The sequence below is a fragment of the Pezoporus flaviventris genome, unplaced genomic scaffold (genome assembly GCF_033815535.1).
Source record: "Pezoporus flaviventris isolate CSIRO_AGI_PZ_B2104156 unplaced genomic scaffold, CSIRO_AGI_Pfla_v1 ptg000031l, whole genome shotgun sequence".
NCBI classification, from domain to species: domain Eukaryota; kingdom Metazoa; phylum Chordata; class Aves; order Psittaciformes; family Psittacidae; genus Pezoporus; species Pezoporus flaviventris.
The window spans coordinates 5,646,537-5,664,044 of record NW_026892579.1 but is presented as its reverse complement, the minus strand read 5'-3'; the positions used below and the strand labels follow the sequence as shown (position 1 = coordinate 5,664,044).

General features: G+C 42.1%; 1 protein-coding gene across 2 annotated transcripts; it reads left to right on the top strand.

Moving 5' to 3' along the window:
* The first annotated feature begins 442 nt into the window (after positions 1-442).
* On the top strand, positions 443-3,828 carry MARCKS (myristoylated alanine rich protein kinase C substrate). Of its 2 annotated transcripts, XM_061460093.1 has the most exons (3): positions 443-629; positions 876-1,048; positions 2,195-3,828. In XM_061460093.1, the coding sequence occupies exons 2-3, from the start codon at positions 950-952 to the stop codon at positions 2,954-2,956; spliced, it is 861 nt and encodes a 286-aa protein (XP_061316077.1). In that variant the 5' UTR covers positions 443-629; positions 876-949; the 3' UTR covers positions 2,957-3,828. The 2 variants fall into 2 exon arrangements, with proteins under 2 accessions (XP_061316077.1, XP_061316076.1); XM_061460092.1 differs by having other exon boundaries at positions 443-1,048.
* The last annotated feature ends 13,680 nt before the right edge of the window (positions 3,829-17,508 follow it).

The window sequence follows — 17,508 nt, the reverse complement described above, 5'->3', positions numbered from 1 at the left end:
ATCTACGTGGTTCAAATACCTTCTAAATTGGGGGCGACTTAACAATCGCGACCAATTAAACCCAGGGAAGAAAAGAAAAGGGGAAAAAAAAAAAAAAAAGGGAAAGAAAAAAAAAGGAAAAAAGGCAGCAGCAGCAGCAAATCCCCTCCTTCCTTCCTTCCCTCTCCCCCCGCCCGGGATCGCACACACTATCTGTTGCTCTCTCACGGCGGCAGCTGGTGGGGGCAGGCGGCGGGGCAGGGCCGGACTCACACTCGCTCGCTCGCTCACACTCACACTCACGCCCTGGGCACCATTGTCCCGCCCGCCCGCTCCGCTTTATCGGGGTGCTTTGTCCGCTCCCCGGCGTGGCGTGGCGCGGATCTCTGCGCGCCCGCCCGCGCCGCGCCGGAGCGGCGCACACATTCATTATCGGCCGGGGGCTGATTTCAAACCGCTGCCATCGCGGCTCCATTGTTCGCCAGGCGGCCAGGCCCCGCCCCCCTTTGTGTGGCGCGGCGGCGATTGGCCGGCTCCGGGCGGAGGGCTGCCGTCACCGCTCGGGAAGCCCATTCATCTGTGCACTTGGGCGTTGGACTCCGCATCTTATTAGCAACCAGGGAGATTTCTCCATTTTCTCCTTGTCTACAGTACGGCTACAAATCTGGGATTTTTTATTACTTCTTTTTACTAAACTTGGGCTCCTTTTTTTTTTTTTTTTTTTTTTGCTCGACTTTTTCCTCCCTTTTTTTCCCCTCCCTCCTATGCTGCTGCTTTTTGATCTCTTCAACTTTAAATTTTTTAAAAGGAGTGCATTATAATCGGTTCTGTTCTCTCTTCTCCTTTTTTTTCCCCTCTGGTGTGTGTGTGTGTTGCTACTGCTGCTGGTCGCCCAGTATTTATACCAAACCAACGCTCTTTGTTTCCCCTCCTTTTGGATCTGTTGAGTTTCTTTGTTGAATAAGACAGCATGGGTGCCCAGTTCTCCAAGACCGCTGCAAAGGGCGAAGCCTCCGCCGAGAAACCGGGGGAAGCAGTGGCTGCATCTCCATCCAAGGCGAATGGACAGGTAAAAACCAACAAAAATATAAAAAAAAAAATTAAACCTACTCTTTTTTTTAAGCCAACTTCGACGGACTCTCTTTCATATCCTGTTTAATTCTTCTTCCTTTGATGCCCCAGTGGCACATTCAATGGAGAATACGGTCGATCCTTTTATCTTTGCAACTCGAGGCAAAGGAATATTTTCTTTTTTTAACGGGTTCGACTTTGAATGATTCGTTCCTTTATCTTTCCTCAGGGGGGAGGGGGAGGAGGGGGCATCTTTTTTTTTTTTCCCCTTTTTTTTTAATCCCTCGTGTATCGTGGTGAAGCGTCCCAATGGCTCGTAAACGGAAGGATCTTACACCGCTCGGCTTTTCTGTCCGCTTACCCTCCTCCCGAAGACCCCCGCTCACTAGCCGAAACACCTCCCGCGGTAGCCGGATACCCTTGTGGCGGCGGGGAACGGAGCCGCCCGCCTGGGGCTCGGCGGCGGGCAGCCCCCCTCGGGCGGGAGCGCGGAGCAGGGGCTGCGCCTCCCGCCCCGTCCGCGGCAGCTCCGCCGGGGGGTCAAGCAGCCGCGGGGTTGACGGCTCTCAAGTCACCACCCCCCACCCCCAAGCGTGAGCCGGCTGCCGAGCCGGCCGTGCCCCGCTCAGCGGCGGCGTTGCGGGCGGGCACCCCCCGCTGCCCCCGCAGCTGCCGCCCGGGGCAGCCCGCCGCGCTCCGGGCGCCTGAGAGATGCAAATGCGACAGAGGGGGAAGACAGGGGAGGGGAGGGCGGGGGCGCTTCGCCGCAGCGCCCGGGCAGAGAGGGGCAGCGGTGGCGGGCGGGGGCTCCGGGGCCGGGCGAGCTTTGTTAGCCTTGCCTTGCCTTGCCTTCCCCGCCCCGTGCCGCCGCCGCGGCTGGACGGGGCGCGCCGGGGGCGGGGGTGAGCGGCGAAGCAGCCGCTGCGTGGACCCGCGGCGCCCTCTGGCGGCTGCCGCCCGTCGCGCCCGCCGCTGGGGGCGCCCGCCGAGGCCCAGCCGAGCGAGGGTCTGCGGAGGGCCCGGGAGTTTAAACCTTGGGAGCAAAAAGTGGGCGAGGAAAGGCCGCTGGGCGGGGAGGGTGGCTGCGCCCCGTGTTTCCCCCAGCCTCTCGGCACCGCTGGTAACATTGGTCGCTGTCTTGCAGGAGAACGGCCACGTGAAAGTGAACGGCGACGCCTCCCCCGCTGCAGCGGAGGCGGGTAAGGAGGAGGTGCAGGCCAACGGCAGCGCGCCCGCCGAAGACACGGGCAAGGAGGAGGCGGCCTCGTCGGAGCCCGCCTCCGAAAAGGAGGTGGCCGAGGCGGAGAGCACCGAGCCGGCCTCCCCGGCGGAGGGGGAGTCCTCCCCCAAGACTGAGGAGGGTGCGACCCCCTCGTCCAGCAGCGAGACCCCGAAAAAAAAAAAGAAGCGCTTTTCCTTCAAGAAGTCCTTTAAGCTGAGCGGCTTCTCCTTCAAGAAGAACAAGAAGGAGGCCGGCGAGGGCGCCGAGAGCGAGGGCGGCGTGGCCGCCGCGGCGGAGGGCGGGAAAGAGGAGGCGGCAGCCCCCGAGGTGGCGGGTAGCGAGGAAGGCAAGGCCGCCGCCGAGGAAGCCTCCGCTGCCGCCGCCGGCAGCAGCGCCGAGGCGGCGAAGGAGGAGGTGGGGGACTCGCAGGAGGCCAAATCGGACGAGGCCGCCCCCGAGAAGGCGGCGGGAGAAGAGGTCCCGGCGGCGGCTGTGGAAGAGCCGCAGCAGGCGGCGGAGGGGAAGGCGAAGGCAGCTGAGGAGGCGGCGGGCGCCGGTGCCGCCACGAGCGAGGCGGGCAGCGGCGATCAGGAGGCGGCCCCAGCGGAGGAGCCGGCGGCGGCGCGGCAGGAGCCCCCCTCCGAGAGCAGTCCGGAGGGGCCCGCCGCCGAGCCGGCGGAGTAAGTGCCGCCGCCGCCCCTCGCCGACGGACTTTTCTTCCCCCCTGTTTGTTTGTTGGAGTGGTGCCAGGTACTGGTCTCGGAGAACTTGTCTACAACCAGGGATTGATTTAAAAGATGTTTCGTTTCTTTTTTTTCTCTCCCCCCGCAGCTCCCATCTCAAATCGTTGTGTGTTGCCGCCATTCCAACTGGCGGAGGGGGGCCCCCCTCCGCTCTCCTCCCACCCTCTATAATTTTTTTCTTCTTTTTTTTTTTTTTTCCCCATCAGTATTAATGTTTTGTTTTGGTTGGTTCGGGTTTTTTTTGGTTCGGTTTTTTTTTTTTCAATTTTGTTTTTTAATTTCATACTTTGCAACTCTTCATATTATAAAACTTTTCCCGATCGGTCTATGGACATGCCCATATATGAAGGAGATGGGTGGGTCAATAAGGGATATCAAATGAAGTGACAGGGGCCGCAGTGGGGAACCCGGGGTGCGCAGCCCTTGCTGGGAGCGCGCCCTGCCAGAAATGATGTAAGGGGTTAGTCTTTTTTTTAAAAGAAAGTTATTACGATGTATTTTGTGAGGCAGATGTTCTATAAGGTTTACAACACTACAAGTCTTGATTAAGAAGGAAAGGAAAAAGGAAAAAAAAAAATAAAAAATCAATACCCAGATAAAGAGATCATAGTCTTAGGAATTCATTTAAACCATAGGAACTTTTCACTTATCTCATGTTAGCTGTATCAGTCAGTGATTAAGTAGAAATACAAGTTGTATAGGCTTTATTGTTTATTGCTGGTTTATGACCTTAATAAAGTGTAATTATGTATTACCAGCAGGGTGTTTTTAACTGTGACTATTGTATAAAAAAAAGACAAAAACAAAAACAAATCTTGATATCCAGAAGCACATGAAGTTTGCAACTCTTTCCACCCTGCCCATTTTTGTAAAACTGCAGTCATCTTGGACCTTTTAAACACAAATTTTAAACTCAACCAAGCTGTGATAAGTGGAATGGTTACTGTTTATACTGTGGTATGTTTTTGATTACAGCAGACAATGCTTTCTTTTCCAGTTGTCTTTGAAAATAAAGGAAAACTCTTCAGATGCAATGTTTTTTTTTTTTTGTGTAGCATCTTGTCTATCATGTTTTTGTAAATACTGGAGAAGCTTTGACCAATTTGACTTAGAGATGGAATGTAACTTTGCTTACAAAAATTGCTATTAAACTCCTGCTTAAGGTGTTCTAATTTTCTGTGAGCACACTAAAAGCGAAAAATAAATGTGAATAAAATGTATAATTTGGTTGTCTTTCTTTTATGGACACTCTGGTAGCTTAAAGGGATTGGTCAGTATTTGCCTAAATTTGTATAGGGAAAGTCGTGTTTGCTGTTAGCACTAGCTTAAAGAAGTACCTTCCTAGATCCTGGACTCTGTAGTACTGTGCATCTTTTAGAGATATTGGGCAGCGCACCAGGTAGTTTATAGGCTTTTCTGGCTTTAAAGAGAAGACTGGAAGGCAGTTTGAGGATGTACAGTGTACAGTTCTCCTGTCCAGGCTCCATCTTGCTTTCAAGACCAGAGCTATCCAACATGAGAGTCTTGCTTCTTGAGGAAAATCAGATTTTGTTTGAATTGCTTAAGATGGGGCACCGAGATTTTTTACGGCGAGTTGCTTAAAAATTAAGCTCTTGAACAGATGTCCCACTTATGTCTTGGTATGCTGGTCCGACTTTGGGACCTAGGTGATTAGCTTGAAAGCCTTAGCCTGGAGGGGGAAAAGGAGAATTAACACTGCCATTCTGCTCAAAGTAATTAAAAGCAATATTCTCTTTTTTTCCTCAAGTGCTACTCCCAAGTACAGGTGAGTTACGAAACAGATTTCAAAATTTGTCTATAAAAATAATCACTTGGTGCTTGCCTTTAATTGTTAGGCTTTTTGGCCAATTTCCAGCATATTGCTCAGGGCATAATATGCCTTAATAAAACAGTGGGCTTATGCAAGAAAAGCAGCAATGGTATTTGGAGGGTGGAAATTGATTCAAGAAAGTGTTGCTTCTAAGTTTATAGGAGAAAGTTTAGTGTTATGCTTATTTGCTTCCACCTAAATTTTCAGCAGAAACCTTTGGAAGCAATTATGATTCATTTTATGAGAAAATGGCACGTTAGCACCTTGTTCCCTAAAGAACAAAGCCTAAACTGAATGAAGTATAGATTTCCTGCTGAATGCGTGCTTTTTTTTTTTCCGTTTGTTTTGTTTTGATTTTCTTCTTTTTTAATTCAGCTGTCTACCATTTTAACTTTGGCTTGTATGTACTCTAGTTGCCCTGGTATTTCTCTATAGCTTTAGAAATGTATTGAAACTATGCTATAATTGCTGAGGGACAAAAATAAATGGATGTAAAACAAGATCCTCCACACCAGTGTCATTCTTGGAGTACATGTGTTTGAAGTCTAGTGCATAACTGCTTTGCTAAGGGGTTTTTATAACATGGCTGTAAAAACCTGTTCTGAGACGCATGATGTCTTGGCCATAGAGTCAATGTCTCTTTTTAATAAATATATATATTTAAATCCAAGGATTCTTAAAGAGAAGTCTGAATTTCTTCTTTCTTATTTTTTTTCTTTGTCAAACCGTATGTGTGCCTATGAAGAAAATAATCACTAGTGAAGTTATTTTTCAGGTTTTCCCCAATGTGTTCCCCTCACACTTTCATGTTCTTCTCAGCTGGTGGTGTTTTCTGAAGCACTTCCTGTTTCTAGGGGTGCAGAATCAATCCTGCCCAGTGGCTGAGCTTCTGGCCTGGGGCTTCATCATTCCATGGCTTGCCTTGACTTGAAATCTCCTTCCAAGTCTTGACACTTAGCATTGTTTCAAGAGTACATCTTGAGAAGACCAGTTTTGTGGTCTATTCTTCTGGTCCCAGCAGTTGGGTGAGATTCAGCGATACCAGTTTTCCACCATGGTTTAAGAAGGTGGTAACTGGAAAAGGCTTGGAATAGTGGAAATGGAGGAGTTTTGAACTGCTTCCTCCTGCCAAAGAATTGTGCAAGAGCATCTCTTCTCCCTTGGTCCCAGAAAGACTGAGTGGTCGCTCCCATGCAATTGTAGAATTTCCTTATTTATGTGCAAGGAAAATGAAGGGGCTGGGTGTTGGTGACTGGTGAGATGGTTAATCTTTCTGAGAAAGCTTTATATCGTTCTTATTTTTGCATTGGTTGCCTTGGTGAAAATGCTAATCATAATAAGTATTGTAATTCCAATGATTTCTCTCAGAATTGGAATGCATGTGACTAAAATGTGTGATTTCAAGCTGACTTTCCTATCGTGGCTTGCTGTGGTTCTTTTTAAGCAGAATGTTATTATTGCTATGAACAAGGTAACTTCTGTTGTGCTGAAATGCCATGTTTTAGGTAAAACTTATGCTGGAATTTAGTTTTGCCTAACTAGAGGCTCCAGAGATTTACTTCTTTTATGTTTATTTGCTTAGACTAAGGCAACAGTCTTCCTTGTTCAAGGTCAAAACATGGTTGTATAAAAGTCCTTTCAAATTTCATGCCTATCTTGGTAATATCTAAACTTAATTTCAGACTGTCAAAATCACTGTGTACCCCAGGTACTCGATTTCCATATCTGGTCCTGATAGTTATTAATGTGAAATTGTAGAGACTTTGCCTTCAGGCAAGGAAGCAAGACAAAAGGGAAAGGCAAGCGGGGGGAGGGACCTGGAGCCTCGGCTTTGGCAACTGTTGGAGCTTGGGTACACAACCACTGTAAACAAAGCAAGTGTCCATGTATCAACTTCTGACATAGCTAAAAACTCCTGTTGGTTGTGTTTGATGCAAACATTGCATGTATGAGTATTTTACTCTTTTATTACGAGGGAGGATGCTGTCCATGTTTTAAGAATATGTTTTGTTACCTAACACTGTTTGAAAGAGCTAACTCTTGAACTTCACTTGCAGATGATTAGATAGAGGTCAAAAGTTCTTACCTGCTTTGATTGGGTTTTTCTAAGTTGTGAGTCATTTTATATTGCTTTGTTTTTGTTTTGTTTTTTTTTTATAATATTTAGAATAATACACATTCTAGTCTGAAGCTGTAATAACAGTTAATGGTTTCCTGCAAAATCAGTTCTGTGAATTCAGTCTTTATACTACTTGTACAGTGAAAGACTAGTAAAAGGTCATCACTGGTGATACTGGACTCATTTCAGCATTCGTTTGTAAGGTTTTAAGAGGCTGAGATAAAATGTGTTTTCCGTAATGATATAGCTGAGTTGAAAGCATCCTGTTTCTAGGTTATGGCCGGTTTTGTTACCATGCTCAGGTCATTGGAATAGAATAAAACAGGTACTTTTCTACCCAAAGTATGCAGCAAGTGAAAATAGTATGTTGTGTTTATAACACACTGTAGACAGTGGGGTTAATTTGTCCTCTTTACAATTCTGGGGACCTCAGCTAATTGACAATGAATGGAGACTGTTGCGATTGCAACTGAGTCCAGCAGGGCAGAGGCAAGCAGGCTAGGCAGCTTCCTGTTGCTTGAATAAGTAATGTAAGAGGTGGTGCTACGGTGAAGGATGAGGTTACTAAAAGTCTCTGTATTAGCTTGCCCTGAGGAGAGCCAGTGTGCTGGTGAGCTTTTAAGACCTGTTTCATGTCCGAGGATTCAGAGTGGGAAGCTGTAGCCAGCATGCTTCATGATGCTTTTACTGAAACAACTGTTGAGATCACTCTGGAGTAAGAACTCTGCCTATTGGGAAGATCAGCAGAGGGCCAGCAGTGGGATCAAAATGATGAGAATAGCTAAACAGATGAGTGACAAAAGTGTTGCCCCATGAACAAAGTAGGGATTTAGGAATATGTAAATTTGGGCTGTGTTACTGAGTACACTTTCTACATGAAAGCAAGATACTGGGCTTCAGAATGCCTCTGTTGTAGAATATGTCCTGGTGTTATCTGATAGAAGTGACATAAAACTTCAGTTAATGCTTTCAGAATGTTTTGAAATCTTGAGGAAGGTTACAAGTATTACTTATACATCTTTGCCCACAGTCTTTGTTGTAGGAAGGCATGCTTGTCCAGAACAAGACTACCAAGATACCAGAGCTGTGTTGAATTTTGGTAAAGTAACAAAGTCATTATTCAATTAAAAATAATTTCTTTCTCCTTTTTCTTTATTTTTTTTTTTTTTTTTTTTGGTGCCTAACACTGCTCTGATTTCAGAACAGGGAAATGTTGCTGGGGGTGTATACATTGTTGTCACCAAGTAGGTAAATGTTACTGGTCTTCCCATTCTTGGGTGCTGAAGAATTGTTTTGAGCCAAGCAATGCTACCTTCTGAGGTCCTTTCCAGCGCCACAGCTGATCCTATTGGTAATAAAGTATTTGATAATTGCTCTTAGCCAAGACCATGGTGACTAGAGATTTATTTTTAGGTACAGTCCAAACTAGACTCTGTCTCCTGAAATTCACAGCTTAGCTTTTAAAAAAGAGAGAGAAAACCAAAGTACCTATGAATCAGTTGGGTAGGGAAATTGTACTTGCTGGCTAGCTCTAATAGCTGCAAGAGGTGACTTGCTAGGTCTTACTGGAATGGTTATCTCTCTGAAACATGGCATGTAGACCCACCCGAATGTTTTAAATTAATTTGATGACACAAAAGTTATGCTTACAAGGGTGACCTGCTGTTCAAAGGAAACAAAACCCATTGTGGAGCTGTTGCTAGTAGGCTCCTTGCTGGAAAAGAACTGTTCTGGACCAGTAAGTGAAGACCTGCATAGGCAAGGCCTTTGCAAAAGGAGAATGAGAGGCAAAAAAAAAACCCCAAAACACCAGGGCTTAGGAACTAAGGGAAGAAATTACTTTTTTTCTAGCCCTTTGGAGCAAGGCTATCATGGATGTAAAGTACCCCCCTGCTGCCTTTAAAATGCATAATTTAAGTACTAGGGACACCATTTCCACCAGAGTGCAAAACCACACCCCTTTCAAAAACCACCAAAAGGGGAACCAAGTCCAAAATTGATGAAGGTAACATTTTTCAGGAATGAATCATTAGGCCAGCCACAAGTCCTACATCGCAGTTCAGGAACCTGTTAAAGCCAGCTTAACAGACACAGAACCTCTGACGAGAAGAGGCAGCAAATATTTTTCGTCTCAGTAATCAAATAAAATGGCAGTAATCATGGACTGATAGTCAGAATGCATGAAGGAACATGATTTTCCTCCCCTAGTTCTATTTTTGCAATATCCTATGTAGTATTTGTTTTCTGATAAATATCCAAGAAGAAAACTTAAAATAGTGGAGACGGAATAATTCCAAAATTTCTCTGAATCAATTTCCCTGGATGTTTTGAGACATGTATATTTGAATTCTATTTTAATATTTTAGTTTGCTGCTTTTCACTTTAGGAGTTAGTGCTGACATGGAGAAACAGTGTCATATGTATACTAAATTAGATAAAGAATTTTATGAAGGAGTCATTTTGGCCTCATTCTTCTGTCACTGAGATCTGTGTATGAGAGGAAAACTAAGCAATACAAAGCACTTCTAAAATTCCCCCGTAAATGTTGGTAATGATAAGAGAAATACATTTGAATCTTCCACACAGCATCCAGCTGCAATCCACCCAAAATGCAGGGTGTACAATAAAAGGATAAGAAAGTGACTGGTTTGCATGAATTAAGAGACTGAAGACACACAGAACCATGCTGGCAAAATGGACTGGAGCACTTTCAAGCTTTGCTGGCACAAATGACAAAAATGAAATGTCACTGGAAACTGATCCTCATTATTTTATGTGGGAGCATTTATATCCTGGAGGTTCAGCAGGCCTAGCTTTTCCCCTGCCACCACCACACAGAGTCTGTCTAATACCTGACAAACCTATACATTGAAGTGATGATGCAGAAATATATTTAAAAGCTCATGTGGATAAATCATCATCAAAAATTGCTATTTTTGATGTAAAGCAGAGAACTTTTTTGTGATCATTGATATGCACTGAATGCTGTGTTATTGGGTGATTTTTTTGCCTACAAAGAAAGTTGTCATTTCAAGATCACAAAGCTTCTGATGTTATTATAAACTGGGCCAAAGAGGAGAAGTAGCAAATATCTTTCCAGTGATGTTAGAATAGGACCATCAGGTTTAATAAACAGAAAAGAGAGATTCAAAGCCAACTGCTCTCTATTGAAATCCCAGTGCTAATCTAATCTAAAGAGGCTTTAGAGCTTTGATTTACATCTAATTGTTGTTATTGCATACATATTATGATAGTCATTAGTTTAATAATCTGTGGATATATAAAAGTAGAAACAAAACAGCACTTCTTAAGTTTCTCTTCTGAACTCTTTGTGGTAGGTGTAACTGCAAGGAGCAATCACTGGAAACATTCTGCCCAGCTGTGCTGTGTAGAGATGCGGAAGATGGAAGTGCTAAATTCCTGAGGATTTTAGGAGAAATAATACACCCTCTGTCTTTTGTGACAAAGATAAAATGAGGAACATATGTAATGTAACTTTTCAGGAAAGCCATATAAGTTCAAATGACACTGTAAAAGGGAGCTGAACACAAGATGGTCCCAATAGCACTTCGGTGAAGTGACATACAAGTAAGAAATGCACCATTTGCAAGTGAAACTGGTTACATTTGACATTTTGTCGTGGTCTTAATGCAGGCTTCTTTTTATGTGAATCTGGTACATTAAAGGCAATTGAGTAGCAGATGACAGTGACGTAGGCAGATGGGAAGGAATCCCAAAGGAGGAGCATGGCCAGGGACCACTCTGAAGAGCAGTACAAACAAAGGTCCATTCCCGTAAGAACTACTATTAGGAAATATTTATATTTTGATACAGGCTCAAAAGGCCCAGATTAAATATGAGCCTTGCTTGTGCTTGGCACTGTGTAAACATATGAGAGAGACAGTCTCTTCTCTGAAAAAACTTCCAGGCTAAATGCAGAAAGGTTAGGCTGTTTCACTTCCTACCATTGTTAAAATCACATTTCTATTTGTCTTGGTCAAGATTATGAAGGGGCAGGGAAGAAATTGCCAACTTCCTTTTTTTATATATATATATATATATATATATATATATAAATGCTTTTTGCAAGTGTCTTTTCTCACTTAATGCTTTTTGCCTTCATAAAGGTCAAACTGTGAAGCCTAAAGACTTGCCATCCGTGTACAAGTGGCCAGGGCATTTTCATCGGCATACATAATGATAGGCATTTTAAGCGATAAGAAGGATTAAGTAAGTTAGAAGTGGCTCGAGTGAAAGGATCTTGAAGCCCCAAAACCTTGAAATGTAGCTAGAGATTATCTATCTATAGCTCTCTAGTGACACTTTGAGGCCATTTTCATGTACTGAAACTAAAATGTTTACTCCTTCAGCTGTCTGCTCTGAGCACTGGCAGCGAGTTCCACCCTGGGAGTAGTGTGGCTTTTTGGGAAGGAGGGCAGGTGCCTAGTTTAGGCAGAATATTTGTATGTAGATATGTGATTTTTATTTAGGGGCTGTTCATTCTTTGTGAAAATATATCCTTACCTTTATTAAATATTGGCATATTAAAGTACAGAAATGAAGATTCTTCATAGATTTTGTTTTCTATTGGGAAACTGCCTTAACACCCTAAAAATTTCCAGTTATTATTTATGATTCCTAAGAGTATTAATAAGTTTTCTCAGTCCAAACTGTATTTTAAAATTACAGACCTCAAAAGAAAATGTATGTATTCCAGCTGATTTGCTGTAGAAAACCAAGAGAAATTGGTTCAGACCTATCATCTGAAATACCATGAGTCCTCATGAACCAGCAGCTCAATGAGCTGAAATGCATGTGTATATTGTGCATTAAATAAGAGAAAAAGAATATTTCTTAGATATTTTTTGCATTTATTTTCATATGGCATTGAAAGAAAGTGGCCTTACTGGACTGTAAAATTTATAGTATTCACTATCATTGCTAGCACATGGTGCCAAGTTTATCAAAGGCACTTACCTGAAAATCACAAGTTTAAAGACCTCTCCAACTTTTCCTTTAACATAGACAGGAATGGTAGTGCAGGGATTGCCTGATGACATTTTCACCATCATGTAGCATAAATCAGCTAAAGTGGTAAAAATGTTTGTGGTTTGGCTATGCTTATAGTCTCTGTATTGCTAGCAGCATGGGAGAGCTACAGGAGGGAAATTCCCTGAAATTATTGTACCCGATGTAACCACTGAGACATCTAGCATTTGCTGCTACCAGGAGTGGTTAACTTGGAAAACTATCTACAACATACTAAGATGGGGAAATAATAAGTTTAAAGAATAATTAAACAAAGTAGTAGTTAAAGGATTTCACACAGCATTAGGAAATTAGCTGAACAATTTCTGAGCCATTAGTGAGAGCTTTTGACAACAAAAAGAAATGGGATAGTCTGGAGAACTGAAGAAAGACAAATAAAGTACCTATTGTAGGTACAGTTTCACAAAGGAACTGGTGAAAAAAAAGAAAAGGTAGAGGGGTGAGAAGTGATTGGAGAGTAAAAAGAAAAGAGAGGGACTGGCAGAAGGACAAAGGGACACAGGTGTTATATGGAACCACAACCTATGAAGCCAGGACTGGGGAAATTACAGATAAAGCAGCCAACCAAGATAACTGAAAACACTAGAGCAAATGCATTTATAGGGGAACAAAATAGTAAGAAATAGTCAAGATTCACAAGAATAAAACATGTCAAGTCAATGTAATTTTCTCTTCTGACAGTATATCCAGCCTAGTAGTTCAGTGGGAGTCAGGAGCTGTGATGGATCTTGACTTCACTAACATTTTCAATGCCGTCCTGTGCAACATTCTCATAAGCACAGCCAGGGAAATAAGACTAGGAAAATAGCTGAGCAAAGTCAGCTGAAAAAAATAACCTCCAGGTATAATAGTCAATGGTTTGCTGCCATACTGCAAGGACTGGAAGTGTACGTAAAAGGGAACTCAGAATGCGATTAGACTTCATATGGTAATAAAGAGGAGACGCTATCAAAAAAATCAAGCGGAAATTCAGCAAAGGGCTGTGCCTCAGGAAAGAGAAGAAATCCAATTCAGAAACAGAAAATGGGGACTACCCAGACAACAGGAAAGAAGCCTGGGGTCAAGGTGGCTCACAGGCAGTATCAGTCAATTGCTAGCTCTTTTCCAAGAGCTGCAGCAAGGTCTCAACAAGGTCATTTTGAGCATAAGATGCTCAAAAAAGGTGCCCTTTAAGAACAATCCTAGGCAATATGGGAATTGCACAGGAAGGCATCACAGAAACTTCACAGAAAAAGAGTCGGTTTTGTGTACTCCAGATCAGGAGATGTTTAGAGGTCTACGAGTTTAGTTTGGGTTTTCAAGACATGAAAGGTTATAATAAAGATAAATCAAGTTGTTCTCTATGTCAGCTGGAGGTGGGACTGAAAATAATTAATATAGTTTGTAAGAAAGAGGATATTGCTTAAGTTTTCAGGAAAGGATTTCTGAGTACACGCATAATTCAATGGTCTAACAGATTACACAACAGGAAAGTTGTGGAAAACCTTCCTTCCTGTAGAGGTTTGAGGTTAGAACAGATAATCTGAAAGAGATAGTCTGTCTTTATCCTACATTAATGCCAGTAGAGGTAAAAAAGTGTAGCTCAGGATCCCTTTCCTACCTATGTATTTTTGCTTTAGAGTTTTAATTCAAAGTAGTGATTTCAAAAATGTCTTGAGAGACCAGGGAAAGCTTTGTCTTTTGTTTCAGTAAAAGTTAATCTGGTGTGCAGGAAAGGGAGGGTACAGTAACAGTTGTCCAGAATTTACCTCATGAGATACATATGTATAAACATCCAACTAAATAAAAATACACATGCACTGACAGAGTCACATATTATTCTTAATGCAATTATCAGTCAGGTTTCTAAGCAGAGACAGATTTTGGAAACACATAAAGTGTTTTTAACATTTATTTTATAAAATAATAATAATAAAATATTCCATTACTTGTTAACTATTCAGTGTAAGACATGGACTTTATTGAATTGGGTATTATACACTCACAGCAAAAATTAGATCCCCATTAAAATCTACAGCCTGTATAGGAAAAGAGTTGTAAGCAAAACAGGACTGAAGTCATCCTGGTTTCATGAGGAGGAACTGGTTATCCATTAGGGGTGTCTCAGCCCTTTTGCATGTGGTGTTAAATCACTTGAATTATGGTGACCAGAGGTACAAGAACTGTCCGCTAAATCTAGCAATTTTCATGTCTACTAGTATAGCTATATATTATAATCTATGACAGACCTACAGCGAATGTGTTATACACCTAAACAGTGTTATAGAGTATAGCGACACACAATTGCAAGCACATCCATAATGTTGACCAGCAGCAGATCAAACAAAAGTAACATTTGTGGGCAAATAGAAAGAGAGATGGTCATAATTCTTCATTGAGTTCTCCATTTACACTGATCTTCAGGTGCTAAAACCAGATTCACCTTTTTATAGTCTTTTATATATATAGTCTTTTATGTATACATACACTATATAATATAGTGTGTGTACATATGTATATATATTCACATATGCATACATACACAAACAACAGCAGTGGTGATCTTGTTTACCTCACTGTACTAACCACATTTGAACAGATGTGGGTTTCAGGGAATGTTGTGTTAGATGCTCCATTACAATTTCATTAATTACATATTACATCTACCCAGGACACACAGTACTTCATTTGATGTTTTCTCCAAGTGTAAATATCTTAACACTCTCCTATGAGTGTAACTGGTCTTAGTCCAAGGGAAATTCAGCCACCTGCTCATATGCATGTAATTTCATTAATCACTTAAGTGCCAACAGGGAATGTGGTGGATTTCTGTCACTCCAAGAGCAATAATCACCAAGATCTGATCAAGGTGAAAACTGAGATTCCCTGATCTCTGACTGCTGTCAGTCTCAACACTACAGAACAACACCACTCACCACCCCCCTGCTTTCTTATTAAAGTGTTAAAATTTCTCCTTTATCCACTAAAACAAGATGCAGAAATGTAACTTTCAGGCATCAGTTATGAGCTCAGTTTCCTCTTCAAATAAGGAAACACAAAGAAAGTGCAAACCCAAGGTTGAGAAACTAATAAACCTCAAATTATCTTCTTTTAACATACACAGTTTTCATGGAAACTTTAATGTCATCATAAACATGAAAGAGTTTTTGTAATGAGTCTGCCTAGCCAGCACATGGGTTTCAGTAGTACCTACCCCTCATATCCCTGTAACCATGTAAGACATAGTTATTTCTGCAGTAGATCAGCAAATAAAACCGTAATGCAGTATTTCTCAGAACAGAATGAGGCTGACATCTCCTACATCTTACATCCCTATCACTTAGGTAGAAAAGCAGGAATGAAGGGGACGGACCATTGTGTACTCAAAGCACTGAACTGGAGTCCTAGGGAAATGTGCTCCACCATGCTCTCTGTCACTGGTTTCCCATACAACCTTGGGCAAATGATTAGTCCAATACTTTAGAAGTACTCTGTGGCTTGTTTTTCATTTTTTTTTTGGTTGGTTTTGTTTTTTGTTTTTTTTTTTTTCAGGTTGTCTGAATATTTACCATTTTAGCCTAACAAAATGGGAACAGCCTGTCCTTTGGTATTTAAGGTTTTCTGCACAAGAGTGAGGAATGAAGTAGTGGACCATTTAGAAATTTGGGGTTTAACCACTCTGCACTGTAGTTCTTCCTGTATAAGGGGGAAAAACCTACATCCTCGAATTCGTGCACTAATTTGATGTCTAGGCTTCCTTTATAATGTCTGGAGAAAATTAGCTACCTGGGAAAGACATTTCCTATGTCCTGCTCCCAGATGCCCTGTTTAGCCAGTGGGAAACACAGCAAAGACAGAAAAGAAAGGATGTGGGGGACTTTCTACATATGTTTTTATGCACTTATTTTTACAACGGTTGAGAGTTAGAGTGCTCTTGGGAACTGCTGGCAAGCTTACATGCCTGGCTGAAGAGATTTGAATACCCATCTCGAAGAAAAGTCTCCTCCTCCCTCCCCAGTGTATTCACTCTTGCAGGAGAGAAGGAATAAGAAAGGGAGAGTTTACTATCTCTCTCTCATTGAGGCCATCCCATTGCACTCCATATTATTAGATACTCAGTGGACTAGAGAGTGAGCTACCTTAAGTCTTAGTTTTTCCTGGATTTAAGTACTTGAATTTAAAGGCTTATTCTTTTTCTAAACACGGGTCTTTGTTAAAGTGGGTTGTAAGCTTTCTAAGAATATAAAGATGGTGTGAAGTCTTAGCACTGCTGTAGCAACCTCAGCCTTTGAGATTTTCTACTTTAAGTGGCTGTTTGTCAACTTTTCTATTTGGCCAAGTTTTTGTATGTTATTTCTCTGCTTTAGATAAAAAGGGCAGGAAACAGTCTGACTATACACATGCAAAATTATGTCAATGTACTGACTTAAGCGAGATCATCAGGTATGATGCTTAAAATGTCACAAATTGGGAAAGAGCTGACAGTACACATTAGGCCGCTTCATCCCTCATATGCTGAAGCAGTGACATCCACTCCGGCTTTTTCAAGTCAATCAGCCTTAACAGCTGGGGTTCTTGACAAATATATCCATAACTGAGATGTCATTGAGGATATTCTTGGTAAATGAATTTCTGGCAAACTCATTTTAAACAAGGATTTGAAACTAAATTAAGAAAAGGGGAGAGGGGGAAAATGAAAGAGGTCTACATAGTATGCAGAAAAATGACAAGTTGATTTAAAACTACTTAACCAATTTTCTTCAACCCGGGAGTTTTTTCTTGAAGAGGCTGTATCAAAAGCCAACATAAAGATTTCTGGCTTGCCATTTTTTACTTAAACAGATGAAGAAGATTTCAATAACAACATATGGAAGTTTGTTTTTTTTTTCACATTCATTTGGCTGAAACCATTTTGTTCAAACTTTTCTGACATAATCAGAGAGTAAAACCAAATATGGAAATCCTCAATCCCAGAAGAATTTAAGAAATTAATGAGAGGTGCTAAGTTGAAGCTAAGATGAAAGTTGGCACTGAACTCTACCTGAATTGTCATTAGGATGGATTTTTAATAGAGTCGCATCCATCTTGGGTACTTAAGAAAGAAAGAAATTAAAAAAAGATCCACAAAAATCCTATGTAGTCACTCATGAATCTTTCAAAGGGCAGCCTTTTCAAGCTTGTTACTAGAATTTGCAATGTTCCACCAGGCCTTTAAAGAAACACCACTTTTACAGTGCATGTATATATGTATATATAACCCCCCTATGCCTTAGGGGAGATGAGTATGGGCATAGAACACAAATGAACATAAGCTGCAACTTCAAAAACCAATATCAAGCAAGGATGCAAATGTTTTGGTGAACAATGGAAATGGTAATTGTCAATGGCAACTGTCAACAGAAAGTGACAGTTCCTCACCACCCCCATTTAAGTCATGGCATTATACAACACTACAACCTCATTGTCATTTGTACACAATAAAGGTTTTATGTATAAATTTGCTCCCTATACTGTG

Excerpts from the sequence above, each read along its gene's own strand:
- MARCKS (XM_061460093.1), top strand. The coding sequence starts at position 950 with ATGGGTGCCCAGTTCTCCAAGACCGCTGCAAAGGGCGAAGCCTCCGCC. Across the intron at positions 1,049-2,194 it reads CATCCAAGGCGAATGGACAG|GAGAACGGCCACGTGAAAGT; the intron begins GTAAAAACCAAC and ends GCTGTCTTGCAG.